This window comes from Podarcis liolepis (genome assembly GCF_965112155.1).
Source record: "Podarcis liolepis genome assembly, chromosome: 6".
Lineage (NCBI taxonomy): Eukaryota > Metazoa > Chordata > Lepidosauria > Squamata > Lacertidae > Podarcis > Podarcis liolepis.
The window spans coordinates 5,945,307-5,964,518 of NC_139559.1; the positions used below are offsets into that span (position 1 = coordinate 5,945,307).

Sequence of the window (19,212 nt, forward strand, 5' to 3'; positions counted from 1 at the left end):
TTGGAGCACATGAGTCAGTCATCTGGTTACGCATTGAAATGGTATGGGTTGCAAGCTTTAATCTCTTGATCAGTTTAAATTGTATGAAATTGCAGTTGAAAAATGTTCCCCGTTTCATGGTAAGTATATGCAAATGCAATTCTTCTCTGGGCTATCACTGTTCCGGTTAAGCTGATTAATGAGAGAATATAGGATGACTGAGGGAGCAGCAAGGACAGGGAGTTACTGTTAGAATTCCTGCTCCATGATTGCAGTCATGGCATTGTTGTCTATCACATGACGGTGTATATTTTGACTCCACAAAGAGGGAAGTGACGGAGACAGGATGTCTGTGTTACTGTGTTCCGTGAAGTGGGACTATTGTCCTTTGTTCTTTCTCTTTGCTGCCTGATGCTAGAGAGAGAGGGAACCATATTGCAGTGCTCCATGTGTGTTTATATGTAAATAAAGTAGATTAGCCAACATGCTGAGTTGCTGAGGTCTGTCACGCAAGTTGCGAAGACTCTGCGGATCTCTAAGTGTGCCGATGTCTGTTGGCATTGGTTGCTGTGATGTTCGGGCAGAAGAAAGCTTTTGAAGCTCCCGAACAAACGACCAGGAGAGAGAGAACATGCCAGTCGGGTATGTGTCTCTACCAGGGTCATACTCGAGTGTAGGCTGAGCTCCTGACAGTTAACCCCCCCCCCATTTAATCATGGAATTGCAACAGTTCCAGAGAAAGAAAACCACCAGTTGGCAGTGATCCTTTATGCTTATTTGAAACAGAGCTTGTTGAGTAGGGGCTCCTGCCAACTCCCACCCCGCTTCCCATTACATCTCGCCCCAAAACCTCATCCCCTTACACAGCTTTTACATCCAATCCCCATCCCCTTCTACCTGCCACCTCCACCCCATTGCCAATCCCCATCCCTGCACAGCTCTTTCCAAACTCCCTGAAAGTTCACCCCAAACTCCTCCGTGTGACACAGCTCACCCAAAACTTTTCTGCCCCTTAGAGTGTGAAGCCAACCCCCTTTCTTACAGGAGTAATGCGCCAGGCATGATTGCAGTGTACTCTGGGTCTTGAACCAAGCAGCCCTGGCAGCCAAAACTTAGCTCTTCTTGTCTCACTAAGGCATGTAGGTCATCAGGAGGTATCAAGCGAGCTCTCTGCCAATTTGGGGCACCAACAGGGCAGTAAGAGAAAGCATCTAATCATCACAGAGAAATGAGGCCTATTTAGGTTACCAAATACAGTGAGCAGCATGTGGAATTATGCCTTCGGAAAGTTCTCCCTGACAAGTGACCTATGAGTTGGGTCCTTGAAGCATTCATCGCCTTCCATGAAGTGCCAACAAAATAACATGCATGGTCAAGCAGCATGGCCAGTTTGCAAAAATCAGCAAACTGATTTTCCCCCTGATGGGAAAGAACCTGACTCAGACATTATCAGGGGGTGTGGGAGGCAATGCCAATGAAAACTGAGGTCAGCAACTGTTACCCAGAACCGCGGTGAGTTCACTTCTTTAACACCTTTGGAACAGTTTTGCTTCCTCCTTTCCTAGACTGGGATTGCCTAAACGAAGCAGGAACTTAGAACTGAGCTCTAAAATCCAGAGTTGGGCAATGCCTTTTATTAGAACTAACCAAAATGTCACAAACGTGTGGCAGCCTTTTGCGTTTGACCAAAAACAAAGTGGAGGGCAAAAGTGTGTCAACTTCATATTTTTATTAGAATAATAAATAATTAAATAACCTGTCAGATGAATAAATGCTTCAGTAATAAATCCATAAGACACCCAAAGTGTGGTGTGTAACCCCTATCTGTCCCAAACCTTAAGTAAAATATGCAGGTTCATGAGATAAAGGAAGAGCAGAAGATACTTAGAAATCAAACTGTTAACTAAAGTTTGATTATCCCCCTCAGTTGGCCAAGCATTCTGCAAGCTTTACATTGCTTCTCTATTGTGGCTTATTGTTCTGTGAAGTTCATTAAAAGAGTTTTTTCACCCTGCGGTAACCTTCAGTTGCAAAAGCCATTCTGCAATTCTTGGCTTTAAGGAAGCAGGTTCTTAGATTTGGCTTTCAAGTACATGACTGACCCTTGTGTGCTTTGCTTTTATTTACTAAACTAGCTGCTGCTGCCCCTACCTGTTTTGCTCACCAACCCCGCTCCCCCCCCACCTGAGCAAACACCCCTCCCTTTACCCCTGACCCATCCTCTATCGCCAAACCCCTTTAAAGAAGCGGGGTGCTTCAGAGAGTCATTTGCAAAACGGCTCTCTGAAGTGCCTCCCTCACCTGTTAAAACCTCTTTCGGGACGCATGTAACAGGGATGGTGGGGAGGTGCTTCAGAGCAAACTGCTCTTTGAAGCATCTCTCCCCCTTCCCATTAAACCTTTCTTCCCCAGTCATACATCCTTACCAGATCTTGGAAGCAAAATGAGTGATATAATTTGGGTTAATCATGTGTGAGTCAGATGCCACAGATTGAGCACCAAAAGCTTACTTCTTGTTGTTCTTGGCCATTGTATGAGTTCTTGGCAGAATGGCAGACGTCAAACATCTTTATTGTTCTTAGTGGAGTTGCTCATGTTGGGCAGTGTTCATTTCCCCCCCTGTTTTCTGCTTCACCCCCTCCTCACCCCTCAGGTTGACAAGAAGTGCCCGGAATGCAAAGCTGATACCAAGAAGAGACATTTATCTATGAATTATTGGCCAGATCCCCAGTGAGAGAGGTATACATTGAGGCAAAAATAGCCCAGGACCATGGAAAGGAAGCAATGTGTACATTTGTTTTAAGCAAGCTGCTCTTTGTTCTCTGGACTGATGTTGCCACCTCATGCCGCCACCCTCTTGCTGAAGTTCTTCCATCAGAAGAGATTTTCAGCGCACAGCAGAAGCTTGGAGAAGCAGCATTGTCTTCACGATGACAAACGGCAGCAGAAGGTGAAAGGACAGAGTGATCTTTAGGATTACAGTTCCCCTGATACTCTCAAACATTCTAACACTTTTGCAGGTGTTGGGCTCTTAGAGTGACGTTTTTACACAAAAGCATAAAATCATTTTTCTTATAAGAGTCTCTTCGGTGAGGCAAGATAATTATAGCTTGTCTCTGAGGACAGTTTGTGACTTCCATGCCTGCTTTGTAAAAGCAATCACTTTGTAGGTGCTAAAAAAACTCTTTGAGGTGTTGGCAGGCCTTGTGATCTGTTTGCCAGCTGCCTACCAAAAGAGTTCAGAGAAACTGACCAAATGAAAACCTCAAATTGAGGTGGATTATCTGCTCATTAGAAGGCTGTGTGTATTGATAGTCAGCTGTCAATTTTGATAGTTGATAGTCAGTGTAATTTTGGTGAGTCCTGAGCTGGTGCTCCGGCTAATTAAATAGAAAGCCTCTGAACTTTGCTGCTTGTGCCTCGTGTCGGAAACTTCTGTTGATAAGAAGGGATTCTGCTCTACTCTGCTTTCTGATGTTTCAGAAGGGTTTCTGCAACAACCAATTGGTTCTGTTGCAAAAAAAAATAGAAAATAAATGGAACAAATCTTAAGTACATTAAATGCTTTTATATTTTTATAAACTGCAAGTATTTTTGTGAATTGAGAAATTGCATCAGTTTTCAAAATTGGGAAATAGTATGTGTTAAACTATGTCAATAAATAAAAAACGCATTCGCCGTGTGGCTTCAATATCAGCAGCATTCCAAACATTGTGGACAGCATCCAGTGATGGATATCTGCTTGTACAATCAGACTCCTGGTTTCTCTTTCCCCCAGTCCAGCCCTCCACATAACAAAATTAACAGTTTTTTGCTTATGGTGTGTCACTTGGCAATAAAGCATTTGGGTTAGTAATCATGGCTTCAGAGGTAAAGCTAAACAAATGTGGTTGCATTCATTTACTGAAAATAATGCAGGGTTTTGTGGGAGATCACTGCATACGGAGGAGAAAAAATTGTGTATGGAGCAACTGATGAAAGGAAACACAGAATATTTTAAGACTACTGAACACTAGGGAAACAGTTATTTGAGGAGGGTGAGCACAGCCTTCCAAGGTCGTAGGCATCTCTTACACTAAAATTTAGGACTCCTGGGCATCTGTTTGGTGGGCAGGGGATCAGTACTGGGAGTTAAAGCTACGGTGAATGATAGTGGATGGGGAGCCAGACTGTATACCGCCTCTGATTCAAAGAAGTCTCTATGCAAATAACTGTCCTTAACCATGCAAAAGGCTAGAACAACTTTCCCCTTGCTTTCTGGCTACAGACCATCTCCACCTCTCCTGACCGAGAGCAGTAGGGTCAATTCTGCATGGTGCTTCATTGCAAGCGGTTTTCCTGTAGCGAAGTTGCTTAGGGAGGAGGAGCACCTCGCAGGACCAATGCCTCCACTCAACAGACGTTGCACCATCAGGCTCCTCCTTTCTGGGAACATGCAGCTAACGGTCAGGCAAGTCTTGGCCTTTTCATTGAGTTTTCCCACCTCTTGCCTGCTTTGTGCCCCACTCCTTGACAGTCTCGGATTGCGCTGGGCCACCCATTCCAACTCAGAGCAGTCCATAGAGGTCTCAACCTAACTCAGCTGACAACAGAATCTCTCTATAGGCCCAATTTGGCTCAGGCCCTAGCCAACCCCACTGCACAGTTCAAATAACTAACTTACAGAACACAAATACACCCACCTAATTTTGACTCTCTTGGAAATAAGTAGGCTATTCAGTTGCTTTCAAGGAAATGGGTGAATTCTAAGAATTTTCAGGGTGTGGTCTTAACCTTCGCAAAGTAATAGAGGCTTTTTCTTGGATGCCATTTTCAACAAAGAAAAATAAATTGCTTCCAAGCAGCAGGTGGGCTGCCCTCAGCTGCCTGGCCAGATTCCTGGTGCAGAATGCCTAGCGGGAACTATGCTGCACAATGACATTGCCCTGTTCCCTGGTGAATTCTTGGGTGGTTTTAAATGGGAACTGGATTAAATTGTGGAGGATAGGTCTAGCGGTGGCTATATTGCCCATGACAGCTAAATGGAACATCCACATTCAGAGACAATGTACTTCCAGTAGAGACTGGTTCATTAGGGCAAAGGGGGCAGTGCCTGACCAACCTCAATCTGCCCTCAGCCAGCCCCCTACTATGCCCAGTCTAGTGGGTGGCATTGGCTGTCAGCTTCTTCCTCCATAGACTCAGCATTACACTTGTGCAACTCAGCAGCAGGGAGGATGGGAACGAAACCGGAATTTCTTGGCTCTGGCTCCATCTACTGTTGGTCTCCCTACACACTCCATGCCTCCAAGGCTCCACTATGTATCTCTGAATACAAGCCGCCAGGGGCAAGCACCGGGTCCTGAGAGATCTTCATTGGCTCCCAGTACGTTTCCGAGCACAATTCAACGTGTTGGTGCTGACCTTTTAAATCCCTAAATGGCCTCAGTCCTGTATACCTGATGGAGCATCTCCACCCCCATCGTTCAGCCCGGACACTGAGGTCCAGCTCTGAGGGCCTTCTGGCAGTTCTCTCATTGCGAGAAGAACAGCTACAGGGAACCAGGCAGAGGGCCTTCTCAGTAGTGGCGCCCGCCCTGTGGAATGCCCTCCCAGCAGATGTCAAAGAGATAAACAACTACCTGACATTCAGAAGACATCTGAAGGCAGCCCTGTTTAGGGAAGCTTTTAATGTTTGATGGATTACTGTATTTTAATATTTTGTTGGAAGCTGCCCAGAGTGGCTGGGGAAGCCCAGCCAGATGGGCGGGGTATTATTATTATTATTATTATTATTATTATTATTATTATTATTAGAGAAGACAACTCTCTTCATGCCCTGCTTGTGAGCTTTGCAATAATGTGATCCGATGATCCACGTTCTGAAGTGAAGCAGCCCTAGCAAAGTTGTGCATGATGCCTCTAAATGTGGGTCAGCTCTTAGAGAAGGTGAGAGCACAGAGAACAATGAAATACCTTTTAATATTTCTATTTAAATGGAAACCTTGTGAAAAATAATCACACCCTAAAAAATATTTCTCATTTATGCACAGAGTGTTCCTCAAATAGAATCCTGGCTTGCTTCATAGAGTAGCAGCTCAAATTAAACAGTGGCAATATTTTTGGGTATGCCTATTAAGGGAGTGGGACGCGGGTGGCGCTGTGGGTTAAACCACAGAGCCTAGGACTTGCCGATCAGAAGGTCGGCTGTTCGAATCCCCGCGATGGGGTGAGCTCCCGTTGCTCGGTCCCTGCTCCTGCCAACCTAGCAGTTCGAAAGTATGTCAAAGTGCAAGTAGATAAATAGGTACCGCTCCGGTGGGAAGGTAAACGGCATTTCCGTGCGCTGCTCTGGTTCGCCAGAAGCGGCTTAATCATGCTGGCCACATGACCCGGAAGCTGTACATTGGCTCCCTCGGCCAATAAAGCAAGATGAGCACCGCAACCCCAGAGTCGGTCACCACTGGACCTAATGGTCAGGGGTCCCTTTACCTTTACCTTTATTAAGGGAGTGCAGAATCTGAGAACTGGCCCCAGAATTCCCTCCTACAGAGCACACTTCTCGGGTGATGTGGTTAGGTCAGCTTGGTCCAGAAAGCCTCTCTTAGAAATGAGTTCTATGTCTTATGCCTTTTTCAAATGATAAACAAGCCCCACATCTCCGGCCAACTGCAGAGATCAGAAGCACCATGCTATAATAATGAAGATGTTGAGGGTTTAAAGCTGTTTATGAAATGCATGTATTAGCAATATGTGTGTGTGTCATTTTGTTCATATTTAAAGGCCAAACTGCCCAATTCTCACATTCTGAAACACATCCATCCTTCACCATTCATGCTTCTTTGAATTTTGTGATACAGTTCGGCAACCAAGTAATTGTGCAAGGATCCATATGGTGGGATATAAAGTATGCATAAACATTTGTATGTTAATAAAAATAACGTTGCATTAAGGGAAATTCCTTAGCAAAAATGTGTATATTGGGAAATTTGTAAATATTAGGAGAAAGGTACACTACAGTATTGACGAATTTTCAAAGTGATGTGGAGAACTGAACTTTAGATTGGAAAAACGAACAATTCAGAAACCAAAACTGGCCTATTCATGCTTCCGTGGCACGCACACAACCCCTCCAAATAAACATAGTCTAGTCTACTGAGTGACTGACCAAAAGCAACTCTTCTATGAGGCAAGATTTTGGCGCTGAATAATTAGTAGTTTCTAGTAGTGTTTACTCATGGGAGATAGCGCCAGTTTACGTAACGATAACTCATTTGCTAGCCAGCAGCTGCCCATTCCGTTGCGCTCAAGGCTGGAAGGATGCTTCTATGCACTCTTATTACAAACTTGATTTTCCAAAGCCTTATTTATTGCCACATCAGAGAAGTTCACCACCAACTCAGGATTCACCGTCTGGTGGTTTTCATGTAGCTTATTTAACCACACGACCACATGGGTTGCAGGTTCCATCCAACTATGATTTCATCTGGCCCTGTTTTTTATTATGCGAGTTTTTATTTGCTGTTTATGTCTTATCTTGGAAGGCTGCCATATTGCCTCTTTTGCACATGTTTCTTTGAATATATTTAGTCTCCTTGACTTAGAACACAGTGGTTCCCAAAGGGTGCAGTAGCGCCCTCTGGGGGCGGGGCTACCTGGGGGGTGCTAGGGGGCAAATGGGCAACAGGGGGTATTGGAGGTGGGCCCCTCCAAGCACGATGGTCACTTAATTGTGATTGACGAGGTAGAGCCTAGAACGAAACATCTCCCTTGCTTCACATTTAAAGTTCCACTGCTCTTACAGCTTTCAAAACGATTTTCTTTGGTTACGGTTATTTATATTTAAGATTCTGAGTTGTCACAAGATAGTCAAGTTACAAGACACTTGGGGTAGTGGAAGAACAACTAATTGAGCTACAAATTGACACTGAAGCCAAAGTTTAAGAAATCCTGCCCAGAGTTCTGGTGATAGAAGGAAATTCCTCTTCACTATCTTGTGCTATGTTGTTGTTTAGTCGTTAATTATGTCCGACTCTTCGTGACCCCATGGACCAGAGCACGCCAGGCACCCCTGTCTTCCACTGCCTCCCGCAGTTTGGTCAAACTCATGTTAGTAGCTTCGAGAACACTCCAACCATCTCGTCCTCTGTCGTCCCCTTCTCCTTGTACCCTCCATCTTTCCCAACATCAGGGTCTTTTCCAGGGAGTCTTCTCTTCTCCTGAAGTGGCCAAAGTATTGGAGCCTCAGCTTCAGGATCTGTCCTTCCAGTGAGCACTCAGGGCTGATTTCCTTCAGAATGGAGAGGTTTGATCTTCTTGCAGTCCATGGGACTCTCAAGAGTCTCCTCCAGCACCAGAATTCAAAAGCATCCATTCTTTGGCGATCAGCCTTCTTTATGGTCCAGCTCTCACTTCCATTATTCCATTATTATTATTATTATTATTATTATTATCCATACATCACTACTAGCTACTACTAGCTTTAACTAGATGGACCTTTGTTGGCAAGGTGATGTCTCTGCTTTTTAAGATGCTGTCTAGGTTTGTCATTGCTTTTCTCCCAAGAAGCAGGCGTCTTTTAATTTCGTGGCTGCTGTCACCATCTGCAGTGATCATGGAGCCCAAGAAAGTAAAATCTCTCACTGTCTCCATTTCTTCCCCTACCATGAAATCTAAACAAACAATATTCATTTAGTTATATCTAATGAAAAATACCATTAAATAATTACCTGTTCTAGGGCAGATTAGGACAAGGCACATGATGGTGATTCGCAAATTCTTGTTCCTATTTCAAGTGTTCCGTATCTCTCTCCATTCTGTTGTGCTAAAAAATGATCTCTTAATTTTGTATTTTGTATTTCAGGAAAAACCAACACTAGATTAGTGTTTAACAATTGTTATACAAAGCTGGGTGGAGGCAGCTGGGGGCTCCCACAACTAACATCACACCACGACAAATTTCAGTTGAGTCAACTCCGTTTTATTCTAGGAAGGCTGATAAAAAATTGGATTTCCATTAAACAGGTGTTGCCACAGAGAGAGCTACAGTATGTGTTTTGCATTTTTGCAAATGATCTCCTTCAGGTGTACATCAAATTTACTACCCATATACTCCAAACACATTCAGGATTTGGAAGAAATGGCAGCATTGCCTTTCTCTCCTCTGTTTGCCACTGCTTCCTCTTGGGTCACTGACTTGACTTTACGTAAAGTTGTCGAATCGTGGGTGGAGGGGGAATCTTTTTAGATTGTGTGATATTTATGTTATCGACAATCTTATCTCTGTGGAACAAATTAAACATAAGTGTCCCGTGATTAAATTGGCTACATTTCTACCTGCTTTGACACGACATTGACGGATCAGGCTTTTAAAGCCCTGGCTGCTACAGCTCTAACCAAATTCAAAACACTTTGGGGCCACAGAGGACAGGCATTGGTATCCCTTGTTCAAGCCGAGCTCATGGGATTTACTAAATGTGGGAATAGAGAGACATTTTCCTACTCATGGTGGGATCCCACCATGCTTCATCATGTTGGTGTGGAGTTTATTTTTTAAAAAAGTCTAATATAATAAAATATTCTATCCCTAACCCTCTTGCTGAAGCTGTGGGATGAGCAGATGAAAACCTTTCATTCCGAAGAACCTTTGACATGGACGCTGGCTGCGACCAGGATTTCCGTAGCTTAACAATGGAAAATGCAACAATATACAGTGGTGCCCCGCAAGACGAATGCCTCGCAAGACGGAAAACTCGCTAGACGAAAGAGTTTTCCGTTTTGGATGTGCTTCGCAGAACGAATCTCCTATGGGCTTGCTTCGCAAGACAAAAATGTCTTGCGAGTTCCTGCAGGGTTTTTTTCCTCCCCCCCCCTTTTCTAAGCCGCTAAGCTGCTTATCAGCTGATCTGATAAGCTGATAAGCTGCTAAAAGCCGCTAAAAGCCGCTAATAGCGCTAATCCTCTAATCCGTCAATGGGCTTGCTTCGCAAGACAAAAAAACCGCTAGACGAAGAGAATCACAGAACGGATTCTTTTCGTCTTGCGAGGCACCACTGTATTCATCTTTATTTATGGTGCATAAAGTTTGTGGACTTTGGCTGTTGCAGAAAAAGTAACATAGAAATTGCTGGTTTCTGGAGAAATGGGAGACCCAAAGTGCTTCTACCGCATCAGGTGGGACTTTAGTTCTTAGATTTTGGACTTGGGTGCACAACACTCACTAACTGCTCCATCTCAGAAAATATGACTGTCTTGAGCTATTCTTGTAGCTAACTTTTCTATATACCCTGTCCAGCTCTTGTAATTTCATTTAATTTCCCAGTATTCTTGATTTGCATTTGTTGCTATATTTCAATAAGTTGCCCCCCCCAAAAAAACTGAGCCAGTCTACTTCCCTCCCATATGCCACATCAGTCAATCTTTTAATATCCAATGTATACATTTTAACTCTCTCTCTCTTTTTTTTTTAATGTAGCTTGATCTCATTTTTATTTACCATAATAGTATTTGTTGTTGTTGTTTAGTCGTGTCCGACTCTTCGTGATCCCATGGACCAGGGCACACCAATAATAGTATTTATATACCTCTAAATCACAAAACATATCAGTGTGGTTTACATTAAAAAGATGGAAATCATGCAATAAAAGCATCAAAAAGACCACTTTCAATGAAAAGAGAGAGAGAGAATTAAAAACAAGCATCAATAAACCGTTTTGGGGAGATGTACTCTTAATTGACTGCATAGGCCTGGCGGAATAAATAAATAAATAAATAAAAGCTTTCAGCAGGCATTTAAAAGTTGGCATAGAAGGCCGCTGCTGAATTTCTGTTGGCAGAGCCAATGTGGTGTAGTAGAGTGTCAGACTACATCTTGGAGGACCAGGATTCAAATCCTCACCCAGCCCTGACTCTAACTGGGTCACCTTGGGCCACTGACTCTCAGCCTAACTAACCACACAGGGTTGTTCTGAGGATAAAATGAGAAAACTATGTGCACCACTTTGAGGTCCTTGGAGGAAAGGTGGGTTATAAATGCAGTAAATGAGACTGTTATAAGAAAACCCCCACTCCTTTCCCCTTATGGGGCACCCAAGAGTCCTTTTGTAGGTTCTCTATCGGCAGGAGAAAATAACAGAGGCCAACCAGAGATTATTGAGAAGCAAAGCAGCTAGTAAGCCTGATCTTTATTAAACTGTTGCAACAGGGTCCCCACTCACCCCACGCAGGAGGGAGGAGAAACCCAGAACAATGGTGCACAAGCCTTTATATAGACTTTTGAAACTGGCTTAGTCATGCTGGCCACATGACCCGGAAGCTGTACGCCGGCTCCCTTGGCCAATCAAGCGAGATGAGTGCCGCAACCCCAGAGTCGGCCATGACTGGACCTAATGGTCAGGGATCCCTTTACTTTTACCTTTAGCCCAAGATCACCCCCCAATACATCATGCATACATCACTGAAGGGGCAGTCTACAGCAGAAATCCTGCCTGGCAGGAAACCTGTTGATGGGTTTACCTGGAGACAGGGGCGCAGACTTATAAAAAATATGGGGGGGGGGGCGGGAAAGCTCATGAATAATAAATAAGCTCATGAATATGCAGATAAAGTGGCGCCGCCTCCTCGTGAGCGAATAGGGGAGAGCGTGCTGCGCCTATTAATCAGCTCCGAAGGAAATTGGGTGGAGCTTTTGCTCGGGAGGGAGGGCAGGAGGCATGCAGCCCGACCCTGTGCATTTTGGGCTGGGGGAGGGGCGGCGGTGGCGCTCTGCTGGAGGGGCGCCCGAGATTATTGGGGGGGCAGAGCCCCCCCAAACGAATTTTTGAGGGGGCTCGGGCCCCCTCAGGCCCCATGGAGTCGGCGCCTATGCCTGGAGAGCCTGGCCATTCTTTTGTGACGATAAATACTTAATTCCTGAGTCCAGGTCACAGGCTCACCCTATTCATGCACAGATGGGCCCTTAAGACAGGATTTGTGAGCAAAGAGACAATGGTTGAGGTTTTCCCATTTCCTTTGACCTTACAGAGAAACATTTGAGGTCAATTTGGGAGAGACAAAATGGTTCCAGGACTTTTTTCCTGTACTGTTTCAGACATGCGATTTATGTATGTGTTTGCCTGGTACATTTATTTCATATCTTATAATTCTCATAACAGAGATGAAATAAAATATTTCACAGGACTGGGCTGATGACACTAAAGGCTCAGGCAGACATCTAATTTCCCAGCTAATGCAGAACAGCTAGGTTTGTAAAAAGTCCCTTGCTATCAGCACTCTCAGCCACTTGACTTCCTCATCATCACCACCAGAGTTATATATCAGCTCTTTCGGATGACAAAGCGGTTTTTTAAAGGAAGTTGCATATAAGGGCCTCTAAATCATAACGTCTCAGTCATGTATTCTAAACGGAACGCCTATGAAACCAGTTAGAATCATTCTGACATGTGTGGCCCCTTTCGAGACAGCGTCTCTTTTTATTTTTAGACCTCTGACAGGATTGTCACGGTGGCCTAGTTCTCATGAAGTGGTAGATCTGTGTCGCCTTGCCTGCAATGCATCAGGTGGTTCACATGATTTAATGCGGTTGGAGGTTGGATGGCGGCTAACAGATTGAGGTTGAATCCTGACAAGACAGAAGTACTGTTTTTGGGGGACAGGAGGCGGCAGGTGTGGAGGACTCCCTGGTCCTGAATGGGGTAACTGTGCCCCTGAAGGACCAGGTGCGCAGCCTGGGAGTCATTTTGGACTCACAGCTGTCCATGGAGGCGCAGGTCAAATCTGTATCCAGGGCAGCTGTTTACCAGCTCCATCTGGTACGCAGGGTGAGACCCTCCCTGCCCGCAGACTGCCTCGCCAGAGTGGTGCATGCTCTGGTTATCTCCCACTTGGATTACTGCAGTGCGCTCTACGTGGGGCTACCTTTGAAGGTGACCCGGAAACTACAACTAATCCAGAATGCGGCAGCTAGACTGGTGACTGGGAGCAGCCGCAGAGACCACATAACGCTGGTCTTGAAAGACCTACATTGGCTCCCAGTATGTTTCCGAGCACAATTCAAAGTGTTGGTGCTGACCTTTAAAGCCCTAAACGGCCTTGGTCCAGTATATCTGAAGGAGCGTCTCCACCCCCATTGTTCTGCCCGGATGCTGAGGTCCAGCTCCGAGGGCCTTCTGGCAGTTCCCTCACTGCAAGAAGCCAAGTTACAGGGAACCAGGCAGAGGGCCTTCTCGGTAGTGGCGCCTTCCCTGTGGAACACCCTCCCACCAGATGTCAAAGAGAACAACAACTACCAGGCTTTTAGAAGACATCTGAAGGCAGCCCTGTTTCGCGAAGCTTTTAATGTTTGATGTATTATAGTATTTTAATATTCTTTTGGAAGCCGCCTAGAGTGGCTGGGGAAGCCCAGCCAGATGGGCGGGGTATAAATAATAAATTATTATTATTATTATTATTATTATTATTATTATTATTATTATTATTATTATCTGAATGAAAATGATCTTTAAAAATAAAACATGCTTGCACGTAGATAACCAGTGTGTCAGTGGGAGAAGACAAGCTAGAACCCTTCTCCTAGAAATCCTAGTTTTCTTTGCAAAAGGACAGGGGCAATTATGGAAGAGCATTCCACCACGCGCAGCCTCACTACGATCTGACGTTGGAGAGCCCTGCCAACACAGGTTGACAGGAAGAACTAGGATTATGAAGGGGTTCCAGTCAGTCTGTCTCAACAGAAATCAATAGGTGTCATGGACTTCTATGAGGAAGGAAGCAAAAAGGCTGCAATCCAGTTGATGGAGGTAGCAAACCTGCAGCTGGGAATGGTGTCTGAGCAGGTGATGTGTTTATTCATTTTTGCAAAAAGCTTCAGAAGAGCAATTCAAATTGGGGGGAATTGCATGGCAAGGGAAGCATGTGTTTGCGTGTGCCTGTACACGCTAAAATAAAAAAAGGCACTTCTTCCGTGATCCAGTTTGAGTCACCCCACATTTAACTAACAGTGGAAAACATCAGGAGACAGATCAATGGGATCTTACCATACTTTGCCCTTCCTAATGGTTACACTATGGAAATTTTAAAAATCCTTCAAGTAGCACTTTAAAAGCTAAAGGGTAAAGGGACCCCTGACCATTAGGTCCAGTCGCGGACGACTCTGGGGTTGCGGCGCTCATCTCGCTTTATTGGCCGAGGGAGCCGGCGTTCAGCTTCTGGGTCACGTGGCCAGCATGAATAAGCCGCTTCTGGCGAACCAGAACAGCGCACGGAAACACCATTTACCTTCCCGCCGGAGCGGTACCTATTTATCTACTTGTACTTTGATGTGCTTTCAAACTGCTAGGTTGGCAGCAGCAGGGACCAAGCAACGGGAGCGCACCCCATCGTGGGGATTCGAACCACCGACCTTCTGATTGGCAAGTCCTAGGTTCTGTGGTTTAACCCACTGCGTCACCCGCGTCCCAAGTAAGTAGCACCTTAGAGACCAACTAAGTTTGTTATTGGTATGAGCTTTCATGTGCATGCACACTTCTTCAGATACACTGAAACAGAAGTCCCCAGACCCTTGTATATAGTGAGAGGGTGGGGAGTGGTATTACTCAGAAGGGTGGTGGGAACCTAATCTTAAACAACTCCTCACCCACAATAATACAACAACCAGACTTAACATGGACACTGGTACCAGAGCCTGCAATAAACCTAGAGGCCAACTTTGCTGCCACACACACCCGGACAACACCATTACTGGCCCCAACAACATCAAACATACCATCTCAGAACTATTTCATTGCTCATCTTCTAACTGTGTATGCCATAAAATGCCAACAGTGCCCTTCAGCTCTCTATATTGGACAAATAGGCCAAACCCTATGCCAAAAGATAAATGGACATAAATCTGACATCAGGAATCACAAGACAGAGAAACCAGTAGGAGAACACTTCAGTCTCCCAGGACATTCTATACAAGATCTCAAAGTAGCTGTCTTATTACAAAAGAATTTCAGAAAATACTGGAAAGAGAAGTTGCTGAATTGCAACTTACTACCAAACATAAAACCATGGAGAGACCTGATCTAACGGAGACATTGGATTCTTATCTCATTATACATGATAAAGCTATTTTTAGCCATCTCACCCCTTGCTTTTTCCTTTAAGACCAATTGCAGTCGTTAACAGGTTTACCACACCTATCAGCTAATCACCCATTCCCACCCCCCTTCAGAGTAATATTTCTCCCCACCCTTTCACTATATATGAGGGTCTGGTGACTTCTGTTTCAGTGTATCTGAAGGAGTATGCATGCACACGAAAGCTCATGCCAATAACACTCTTAGTTGGCCTCTAAGGTGCTACTGGAAGGATTTTTTTTATTTTGTTTTGACTATGGCAGACCAACACGGCTGCCTACCTGTAACTAGAACTATGGAAATACACGGCTTCAATTGTTACACTATTTCTATGCAATCATTTCTGAAATATACTTGGAGTCGAGTGTGAATTTCATGCTCTTTATTCAGCTCGTAGGAGCAATGAATGAAACTTTCCCCAAAACATCTAGCTATATATACATTGTTTACACAATGGGCCCCATGTGATTGGCTAATTCCTGGCTGCTCCTGTAGGCCAATCAGGTTGTGGTAGGAGCAATGAATGAAACTTTCCCCAAAACATCTAGCTATATATACATTGTTTACACAATGGGCCCCATGTGATTGGCTAATTCCGGGCTGCTCCTGTAGGCCAATCAGGTTGTGGATTCATCTCCTCCAGAAACCTGATTGGCTGCTCCTGCAGACTAATCAGGTTGCTGATTCACTTCATCCAGGAGCCTGATTGGCTGCTTCTGCAGGCCAATCAGGTCACTGATTCACTTCCACCTGGAGCTGGATTGGGTGGCTCCTGCGGACCAATCAGACTGCTGCATTCTGGATCCTATTGTTCTAGGATTCAGCTCAGTACATAACACCTATTGTGTGGAAATGTAAAGGTTTCAGGGTGGAACAGTCTCTGCCCTCTAAAGAACCACCTTCCAGTAGACTGAAGGGGCTTCCGGTGACAATGGTCTCAATGGAAGGGATTCCCTTCAGCCCTGCCTAGCTAGGAGGCAGAAGGCTGCTGGCCAACTTCTGGAATCCCAGCTGTTGCGACACCGCTTGACCTTGAACTTCAGCAGTTGGTTTCTTTTTCAAGAGAGGCGCTCTTTTGGGCAAGGACTTCATTCTGCCCCACCTCTGTGGGAGTCTGAGGGACGCCGTGTTGTGGAGGATGACAGAGCATGCCTGCAGAGCCACTGCTCCCTTGCAAGATGGGAAAGCAGCCATTGAAACAAGAAGCATGTGGGCACTGGGCATGAATCTTCTAGCTGTGCACCATCCCCTGAAGGTGGGTAGGGAACTTTGTGGCAGGGCAGAGTTGGTCGGGTAAGAGGGTGTCAGGGCCTGATGGCAACATTAAGGCCTAGCCTTGGAGAAAGAACAAAATGGAGAAGGGTGATAGTTTCTGGGCTAACCTCTCCTAAGCAGCTGCCTATCAACACTGTTCCGGGGGAAAGCTGTAGCCCTGTTGCCCAGAAGCCAAAGCAAATATTGGAAATGGACCTACACTTAGATAAATTCAAGCATGTGGGCTTTAAAGGTAAAGGTAAAGGACCCCTGACAGTTAAGTCCAGTCGCGAACGACTCTGGGGTTGCAGCGCTCATCTCGCTTTACTGGCCGAGGGAGACGGCGTTTGTCCGCTTCTGCAGACAGTTTTTCCGGGTCATGTGGCCACCATAACTAAGCCGCTTCTGGCGAAACCAGAGCAGCACACAGAAATGCCGTTTACCTTCCCACCGGAGCGGTACCTATTTATCTACTTGCACTTTGACATGCTTTCGAACTGCTAGGTTGGCAGGAGCAGGGACTGTGCAACGGGAGCTCACCCTGTTGTGGGGATTCAAACTGCTGACCTTCTGATCGGCAAGCCCTAGGCTCAGCGGTTTAGACCACAGCTTCATGCGAAAAGGTTTCTCTGCCTTTTCAGGGTTTTAAAAAAACTGTAGGGGATTTTTGCATGCAAATAAAGAGTGTGTTCCAATCGAAGCGTGGGCACTTTATCCTTCTTCCTTGACATAGACCTTTCTTTTCATTAATTTACTGTAAATGGAGGACCAGTCAGAAGCCTGAAGAATTCATGCATTTTTAGACCAGATATAGGACTGGCAAGAAAGGAAAGCTGTTATGTAAAATCAAAACATTTGGGCTATTTGCCCTCAGAGAATTGGAGAATGGCAAGCTCTCCAAATCCAGAAGTTATTCCAGATGAAACAAATTCCACAAGGTGCAGAGCCCTGCTTGCTTTTGAATCTACCCAAGGTGAGGGTTGAAAGTCTTCTCACCACTGAACTCTCAGTGACAACACTGGGCAAAGTTCTTCCCTCTTCTCCTTCTGCCTGAATATACCTGTTCTTGAAAGGAGTTTACTTTCTTGGTTGTCCCTGGGTTTTAAGCCAGAAAGAGTTCCCTCTTGCTTCCTGCTGCGTCTCCCACATTGAGGAAATGCTTCACTTTCTCTACTTTTCGCACCTATGCTGCTACTGCAGCTACTCTCTCCTCACAAACTTACCCTCTTCTTTGTAATTTGCAGAGGAAGTAAATGCATCCATCACAACTGTGAGGCTCAGCCAAAAAAAAAAAAAAATCTTCTGAAAATCACCATGGGTCATCTAAGGATACATACCCAGATTTCTCTGTTAAAAAAACCGGAGCGCACTAAATCCACAGTTTCCCTCTGTAGCATGAGGGTAGATTTGTCACAGAAATTTTGGCCACTCAGCCGAAATCAGTTCCCCAGATCAACCAGAAAGCCTTTTTTGCGTTTGTGGTGGATTTCCAGAAAACCAGGAATATTGTTTGGTTCCAGCAATTCCAGCCCTAAGGTTCTGCTCAATTAAATCTAAATACTGTGTCAGAGGCTGTCTGCAACTGGGAAAGGTCAGAGGCTTGGCATAGCTAACCTTGTTTCTCTCAGCCTGATTAAATTCCGAGTTGCAAGGGCACATGTACTTAAAAACCCCCACATAATCCTGAAAAACAATTTCCCATGAATTTCCATCCTCAGGGTTTCCAGTGTAGGTGCAGTCTTTCTGCTCATATTTTAAAAGTGAAAACCTGATATTCAGGGGTGCATGCCTGTGGCCTGTGGTTTGTCCTTTACCTGAAGATCATAGAATCATAGAATTGTAGAGCTGGAAGGGGTCCCAAGGGTCATCTAGTCCAACCCCTGCAAATGCAGGAATCTCAGCGAAAGCAGCCGTGGCAAATGGCCATCCAACCTCTGCTTAAAAACCTCCAAGGAAGGGAGGTCCACAACCTCCCAAAGGAGACCGTTCCACTACCAAACAGCTCTTACTGTCAGAAAGTTTTGGTGATGGGTGATATTCCCCATGAGGATGACACGAGGAAGGAAGAGGCAGAGGTCCACTAAAGTCTTTGGCCACCTCTCCAGGAGGAGAACTGATCCCTCTCACTAGATCAACCCTGCCTGTGGTTGGGGATGATTTGGTGCTTGTGTTCCTCTCATGCTAGTTTTCCTCAGCCCCAAATTTCCTTGGATTCCTTTGCCTTCTTCATCCATCTATATATCCTGCGTGTTTGGGATAGAAACACTCAGAAGAGCCCTGGTGGATCAGGCCCATCTAATCCAGCATCCTGTTCTTACAGAGACCAGCCAATGCCTGCAGACCCTCCAAGTGTCCCTATTTTCCAGGGACAGTCCTGGATTTACAGAGGCCACCCTAGTTTCTGATTTGATCCCAGAATGTCCCAGTTTTCCTTTTTCCTCTCCTCCATGTCTCAGAGAACAAGGAGATTAGTAACTGTACAACCGTTAGAAGATATCTGAAGGCAGCCCTGTAGAGGGAAGTTTCTTAATGTTTTATTATGATTATATATGTGTTGGAAGCCACCCAGAGTGCCTGGGACAACCCAGTCAGATGGGTGGGGTATAAATAATAAAATAATAATCATAATCACGATTACGATTACAATATCTTTATTGTCATTGTCCCTTGCAGAACAATGAAATTGAAAAACTACATAAAACTGCATAAAAACTACATAAAACATTCATAATGGAATAGGACATCCCTATTTTCATAGGCTAAATGTTGGAGGGTATGTGCACAAAAGCACTCTCATCTTCTTTAGTCTTCTGGTATTCAGATGCGTTGCTACATCTAACCATGGAGGCAGAACAGGACCATCATGGCTGGTAGCCATCGA

General features: G+C 45.1%; 1 protein-coding gene across 9 annotated transcripts in view; it reads left to right on the forward strand.

The window, feature by feature from the left end:
* RTEL1 (regulator of telomere elongation helicase 1) overlaps positions 1 to 3,854 on the forward strand; it is a 77,364-nt gene extending 73,510 nt beyond the window's left edge. For 7 of the 9 annotated variants that reach the window (XR_014527156.1, XM_083507346.1, XM_083507343.1 and 4 more), the window contains one exon: positions 2,633 to 3,854. Coding sequence is in view for 7 of the 9 variants with exons in the window: in XM_083507346.1 (XP_083363472.1) it covers positions 2,633 to 2,713 (81 nt within the window). In the remaining 2 variants the exon portion in view is untranslated. The remainder of the gene's footprint in view (positions 1 to 2,632) is intronic. The other 2 variants (XR_014527157.1, XM_083507347.1) reach the window with 1 other exon arrangement.
* Positions 3,855 to 19,212: the final 15,358 nt, after the last annotated feature.